The sequence below is a fragment of the Quercus robur genome, chromosome 6 (genome assembly GCF_932294415.1).
Source record: "Quercus robur chromosome 6, dhQueRobu3.1, whole genome shotgun sequence".
Classification (NCBI taxonomy): Eukaryota; Viridiplantae; Streptophyta; class Magnoliopsida; order Fagales; family Fagaceae; genus Quercus; species Quercus robur.
Genome location: NC_065539.1, coordinates 33720442 through 33728042, shown reverse-complemented (window position 1 = coordinate 33728042; position 7601 = coordinate 33720442). Strand labels below are relative to the sequence as shown.

Sequence of the window (7601 nt, the reverse complement as noted above, 5' to 3'; positions counted from 1 at the left end):
TAAATGACTAAATTAACAAAACTGAAAATTAAAAGGTTAATTTTACATTTTTACTTAGAATATAATATCCCTGCATTTTGATTTATTTTTTTAAAATTTCTACAATTTTATATGAGCCCCTATCACTTTCTATGACCGTGCTTCTGGAATCTCGTAAAATGTGGACATACAATAGCCTTCCCACTTAGACACATACTCCAATGAAAAGTCCTCGCCTTTTACTCTTCCTGACTTTTCTTCCCTCTATTTAAGGATTCCAACCCTTCTCTAACTCCTACTCCATCGCTCTCTTTCTCTCAACCTTCTCAAATTCTCAGCTCAGCCATGGCGTCAATGAGCTGCTCACCTGCTGACCTGGCCCAGTTCTTTGGCCCCAACACCACCAACCCCACCGCCGCCGCCACCTACCTCTGCGACCAATTCACCGCCGTCTCCGACAAATTCGTAGACACCAACTACGCCATCGACACTACCTACCTCCTCTTCTCCGCCTACCTCGTCTTCTCCATGCAACTCGGCTTCGCCATGCTCTGCGCCGGCTCCGTCCGCGCCAAAAACACCATGAACATCATGCTCACCAACGTCCTCGACGCCGCTGCCGGCGGCCTCTTCTACTACCTCTTCGGCTTCGCCTTCGCTTTCGGCTCCCCTTCCAACGGCTTCATCGGCCACCACTTCTTCGGCCTCAAATCCGTCCCTTCCACCTCATTCGACTACAGCAATTTCCTTTACCAGTGGGCTTTCGCCATAGCCGCCGCAGGAATCACCAGCGGCTCAATCGCCGAACGAACCCAGTTCGTCGCCTACCTCATATATTCCTCCTTCCTCACTGGCTTTGTATACCCAGTTGTTTCCCACTGGTTCTGGTCCACCGATGGTTGGGCCAGCGCTTTCAACACAGACCACCTTTTATTCAAATCTGGAGTCATTGATTTTGCAGGATCTGGAGTTGTTCACATGGTTGGTGGTATTGCTGGACTCTGGGGAGCCTTAATAGAAGGACCCAGAATCGGCAGATTCGACCACACAGGCCGCTCTATTATCTTAAAAGGTCACAGTGCTTCACTTGTAGTTCTTGGTACTTTCCTGCTGTGGTTCGGTTGGTACGGTTTCAATCCCGGATCCTTTAACAAAATCAGCGTTACGTATGCCACCGGAAACAGCTATTACGGACAATGGAGTGCCGTGGGTCGAACCGCGGTGACCACGACCTTAGCCGGTTGCACAGCCGCTCTCACCACTTTGTTCGGAAAAAGAATCCTTTCGGGGCATTGGAACGTAACCGACGTGTGCAACGGACTACTCGGCGGCTTCGCCGCGATAACATCCGGTTGCTCTGTTGTCGAGCCTTGGGCGGCTATTATATGTGGCTTTATGGCGGCTGTGGTCTTGATCAGCTGTAACAAACTGGCGGAGAAGCTTAAATTCGACGACCCTTTAGAGGCGGCGCAACTCCATGGAGGGTGCGGCGCGTGGGGGATTATTTTCACGGCGCTTTTCGCGACGAAGGAGTATGTGTCGGAGGTGTACGCACCGGGTCGGCCTTACGGGCTGTTTATGGGTGGCGGCGGAAGGTTGCTCGCGGCTCACGTTATTCAGATTTTGGTGATCATTGGGTGGGTGAGTGCCACCATGGGACCACTCTTTTTTGTGCTTCATAAGCTTAAGCTTCTGCGTATCTCAGCCGAGGATGAAATGGCGGGTATGGATATGACCCGACATGGAGGTTTTGCTTACATTTATCACGATGAAGATGATACGCTAAAGCCCGGGATTCAGTTGAGGAAAATTGAACCAAGTGCAGTTACTCCCAATTCCAACTAGATTTTTGTCTTTTTAAAATGGGTTTGATTAATTAGGGCCGTTTGGTAGGGAATTAGGGCCGTTTGGTAGGGAATTTGGGTAATGATGTTTGTAGTTTTTTAAATTATGTGTAAGTTAAAAATTGTGTAAAAATGTGTGTAATGTTGTTTAAAAATTAAAAATAAGTGTTTTAATAATTTTACCAAATGAGGCCTTAATTATTGTTGCCATGTTAGATGAGATTCTGTACAAAGTTAGAAATTTTAGTTGGATTTGGTGAGAGGGGTCAGATAGTTAAAGAAATAATGCAGATTCTTATGATTCTCTGATTGGCGTGTGTTGGAGATGAATAGATAAAGAGGCTTGGTCTAGGTGGATTTGTTGTTTTTCGCTCTTCATTATTCAGAAATATAAGGTCGAGAATTTGCTGCATTAAAATATTTTGTTTGTTTTATAAGCTAAACTGACAATTCATTGTTATATAAAAAAAAAAAAAAAAATTGACAGTTCATGTGAGTATTTTGGGTGGATAGTTGAGTCCATGTGGGATAGGGGTTTTTTTTTTTTTTTTTTTTTTTTTATATAAAATTTGGATGGAAATGCTTTTGTTTTGATTTGTTTTTGGAGATGCGATTGCACGTTCCAAAAGATTGTGGTGTGTTCTGTATTTTTTCTTTGGATGAAGTGAAAGCCAGACAATGAATTTGGTGCGGAGGAGGCACAAACAAAACTGTCAAAACATTGGCGATGACAGCTTTCCTAATCTCTTTCATATACTGAATTCTGACCACTCGACTATTGTTTGTCGCTCTGGAGATGCAATTGGGTGCCGTTAATGTATACTCATACCATTAGAGCATGTATTAACATATATATATATATATATAGAGAGAGAGAGAGAGAGAGAGAGGGAGTAATGTACGAATCACATAACCTGTTTTTAGGAAAAACACGTGCAGCTGCTTGATTCTGCTTATTTTTCATCCTCAAAGAAAATAGGATGAAGTTAAACCTTACTCAATATTTGATTTTGGAGGTGAATTTTGATAAATTTACCATTGAATGACATTTTTTTCTTATATTCTTTATACTTGCAAATTTGTTAGAAAATTAAAGATTATTATCTCACCAATAAATTGTTTAAATTGCAATTTTTTTTAATTTAAAATTATGCATAAAATATAAGCTTATAGATCATATAGTAAATAATATCCAATTGACACAAAATTTGACATGCGTATTAAGAGTGTAAAGAACGTGCAATTCAACGGTTAGATTTTTAAAATATATAGTAATGTTTATTTTATTGAGTAAGGTTGTAGATTTAGGTTACAACTAATTTTACAGTTAAACTTTATCAAAGAAAAATACAATTCATAATTTTTAAGGTTACCGTTATAATTTTACACAATAAATAAATTTAAGCCTATGTCAAAATGCATCTTGAACATCATTAAATTTAGACAAAGGCCCATAAAAAAAAAATTAAAACAAAGGAAAAAAAATAAAGAAACTATTCTTAGATGTTGTGTTATTACAAATTTTACTACATCAACACAATTTTTTTTTTTTTTGATAAATACATAAACACAAATTAATGTATTATCAATCAAAAAAGGTAATTTCAATATTTGTTGTTTATGTCATTAATCGCATTAATTGTTTTAAATCAGATTTATTACATAATCGGGTTTACACTAATATTACTATTTTCGTGTATGTTCTAATTAGTATTACTGTTTACTAAAAAAATCACATTAATTGTTACATATATTATTAAACATTATATAGTAAAAGTAGTAGTATAATTAACATTTTCTTGTTAAGAGTCTTATAGCTTAACTCAACTGACACCTTCTCATGTATAAAGTGATTGGATGTCTAGGGAAAAAAATGGTTCAAACTGTGAAGTTAGTTGTATGTTGTAATTATATATAAAAAAAATATTTTAAAAAATAACTTTTTCTTAAAGTTATCTATTACCCTTAGTAGAGGTACTAGAAGTTTTATTACAAAGACCCTTACAAATTGATGTGGCATCATGCCACATCAACTTTAAATAAATAAAAAATTACAAGTAAGATTTTAAGATAAAATTTAAATAGGATTTAAAATAAAAACTTAAGACTTGATGCCACATCAACTTTAAATAAATAAAAAATTACAAGTAAGATTTTAAGATAAAATTTAAATAGGATTTAAAATAAAAACTTAAGACTTGTACTACCTTGAGTATTTTCCCGTATGGAATGGCACCTTCTATCCCTAATATGTTATGCCTTGTTCATCTTATTCATCTTGTTTCACAGACTTGTCATTGTTTTTGTAGGGATGAAGGGCCCAGATATAGGTATTGGGCCGTGGGCCACGCTCGAAGACGTCAAATAACCTGAGGACAGACTAGTACAGGTGAAGGCAGATATAGATATTGAGTTGAGGAAGAGATCAGGTCATGATGAGCAGGAGACGTTGCTTAAGGAACAATACCTCCTCGGCCAGCGGGGTGGAGGCCTGGAGGCCAACCACCTATCAAGTACTGGACAACAGGCAATCAATCTTGGAAGGATAAGCATCAAAAAGAGATGAGTCAATAGAGAATTGAGAAACATCTAAGAAGAAAGCTGCTACCACCTCATTAAATGCTCTGCATCTAACCTCCTGGTTGCATTAATGTGGAGGTGATACCTAAACAGTAACTTTTAGCCTTACAGCTACTCACAAAAATTTCAGGAAGGTACTTGTGGGGCCAGAGAACTTTTGACCCGGCCCACTTTTCATTAGGACCCAGAGCCCGTGCCGAGGAGAGTAGATGCCGAGGACAAGTGGTGAAAGATCGAATAGCCTAGAGATGCAGCCGAGGATGACCCTGTCCTCGGCATCCCAAGACTTCAAAGGGAAAAGCGACATGTTGTCAAAGGCAGCCTCCAAAGCGCCCCCAAAAGAAGAGGCGAGTTGAATGGGATTCACATGGGGGTACGGAGTGGGGGTGATTTAAAGTAAAGACGTCACCTCCGCAATAAATGCGCCCACAAACGTCCTAGCCATATTAATGGGAAAAGACTCCTGAAGAGTGTGGTTTCGGTTATTGCAACTAACAGAGAGTGGGGGGAGGCGACTGATGGGATAGGTACTCGAGTAGGTACCTGCCTGATCAACAGATGAAGGGTCAGGATCAATCGAGAAGGGCTATATAATGTGAAGGTTTATGCGCCAAAAAGAGGAGGAGGCTAAAAGCCAGAGACCCAGAAGAAGGAAAGGAAGAAGATGAACATTAAGTTTTATGGGCAAGATCCACGGATAGCCTTAACTCATCTCTATGTGTCCACTATGAGTACCATGATTAACCACTGTTCGGTGACCAAGGCCCAACCTTTCAAGCCCACGCTCTACAAATTATATTGTTTGGGCCCTTAACGTGCGAACCCAATATCATTTTGGGGTCGTTACAAATTGAGTCCTTACAATTGGCGCCGTCTGTGGGAAAGGCTTGTGCGCTGGCAAAGGCGGTGGATCGAGAGAGTTCCTCCATCACTTCCAGTAGCCTGTTGTTAGGGGCTACGCTTCGAAGCGTCAGTAGCGCGGATGGTTCTAGGGGCTTCCAACATCAGATCAACGTCCCACACCTTAGCCGAGGCGCTAATCCCCCCGAACTTAAAGAAGTATCTAAGTTTTGGACAGAACCAAGGTGTTGTATGGTCCTCGGATTCAAACCTATGGGGAAACCAACTACTTAAGGAAAATATCTTAGTTTTGGACAGAACTAAGGTATTGCATGGTCCTCGGACTCAAGTCTATGGGGAAACCAACTACTTAAGGAAAATATCTAAGTTTTGGACAGAACCAAGGTATTGCATGGTCCTCAGACTCAAACCTATGGGAAAACCAACTACTTAATGAAAATATCTAAGATTTGGACAGAATCAAGGTATTGCATGGTCCTCGGACTCAAACTTATGGGGAAACCAACTACTTAAAGAAAATATCTAAGTTTTGGACAAAACCAAGGTATTGCATGGTCCTCGGACTTGAACTTATGGGGAAACCAACTACTTAAAGAAAATCTAGATACCAGGCTCAGCCTAACAATACGCATGATATCTCGGATGATGCCTATATCTCCCCCCAGAAGTGTGTTCAGACACAAATTCAACGTCCTATGGGCGCGGGTAAGTTAGAATTCCAGGATATGATCCCAAATATATCATATGCACAATCATTCATACATGTTAAGATAACTAGTTCAAAAATCAGGAGATTCGCAATAATAGTAAGCATCAGCAAGGTCAACTAACATGTAATTTAAAGGAAGAAAAGAATTTCATATATGTGGTTAATAAGTTCAACTGCAAGCAAACTATAAAGTTTTCAAAATAAAAGGGAAACTAGTTAAATAATTAAACTAGAAACAAATACGAAGGTTGGCCAGGGCTGCTACTTCTTCAATGTCGTTTTGTCCACATCTTGGGAAGGCAGAGCAGGACTAGCCTCGGGGCCCTGGGAGACATCCCCTTCTTGGGAAGGCTGAGCAGGGTCGGTTTCGTTACTCTTGGGGACCTCAGTAAGGGAAATTGCTTGTAGGGTCTGAACAAGGATGGCTGGCTCCTCGGCACCAGGGATCTGAGCGCTGACCGTAAGCTCGGAACCCTCTTTGGGCATCTCGGGATTCATACCTCCAGGTGCTTCCGTCGCATCATGAGGCTCTCCTCCTTCAATCGACTCGCCAGGAGGGACGATGAACTGTGCAGCTTCTGATTGAGTAACCCCTGCCTCGTGTTGATCGCTCATAGTCTCGGAGCTGGCGGAGGCGGTCTCACGGATGGCTGGAGGATAAAATATGCTCTCCGTCTTCCATAAGTCAGACGAAGTATCCACCCTAGCTCGTTTTAAGGCCTCTTCCTAAACCTGGGAGCAGTATAGTCTGCATACTCCAGGAATTTGAGCTTTAAGGAAGGCTTGGGTTTCAGCCATCCCCTTCTCGTAACCCTCCTCCTCGGCCTTGTCCCTAGCAGCTTCGGCCTCGTTTCTGGCAAACTCAGCCTCCTGCTTGGCCCTCACGGCTTCATCCCGGGCAAACTCCGCCACGCCCTAAGCATTGTTTGCCATGATCAGTTTCTTCTTCAAATCACTAATCTACTCCTTGGCTATTTGCAATTGCTCCTCGGCATCGAGTAGGTGCTTTGTCTATTCCTCGGTCTGTTTTTGGGCACCAGTTAAACCTGCCAAGGCACTATCCCTTTCTTGGGTAGCCTACTTTAAGTCCTCCCTAGCCTTCGCGAGGTCAGCCTCGGAAGCTTTGAGGGTCCGCGCAGCATCTATGCGTTTGGTGGGTTCATCCTCGGCGGCTTTACTCTGCCTCTTCACTTCATCCTTCATCGTATAGGTGGCCTGGATAGCCTGCCAATTGAGACAAGTATATTGTGAATGAAAATCTAGGAGCCAGAATTGACAAAGCCTTAGGTTTCAAGAGTCTTAATATACCCAGGTACCTCTTCACGCTAAAGAAAACCTCTTGCATCCTCATGTTCTTTAACTCTTCCACATCAGTAAGAAGTAGCATGGTTCTCCTTAATGCGTCGGCCACATAACCGCCATTGCCATCTCCAAGGTCCCTCATGGACGCGGTTTCCAGCAATGGCTCCCCGTGGAACATTGGGGTGGGAAGCCAAGCGTTCGGCTCGGATTGGGCTTCGATCCCTTTCCCCTTGCTTTAGTGCCCAATCTTTAACTATTTTTGAACTCGCGGGGCTTCATCCCTCTCCTGAGAGGATTGAGATTTTCCCCCATCCATGGGTTCCTTC

The 7601-nt window shown here is 42.0% G+C and overlaps 1 protein-coding gene across 1 annotated transcript; it reads left to right on the top strand.

Annotated features, from left to right (window-relative positions):
• Positions 1–218: 218 nt before the first annotated feature.
• On the top strand, positions 219–2010 carry LOC126688517 (ammonium transporter 1 member 1). Its single transcript, XM_050383235.1, has one exon. The coding sequence runs from the start codon at positions 325–327 to the stop codon at positions 1822–1824; it is 1500 nt and encodes a 499-aa protein (XP_050239192.1). The 5' UTR covers positions 219–324; the 3' UTR covers positions 1825–2010.
• The last annotated feature ends 5591 nt before the right edge of the window (positions 2011–7601 follow it).

Excerpts from the sequence above, each read along its gene's own strand:
- LOC126688517 (XM_050383235.1), top strand. The coding sequence starts at position 325 with ATGGCGTCAATGAGCTGCTCACCTGCTGACCTGGCCCAGTTCTTTGGC.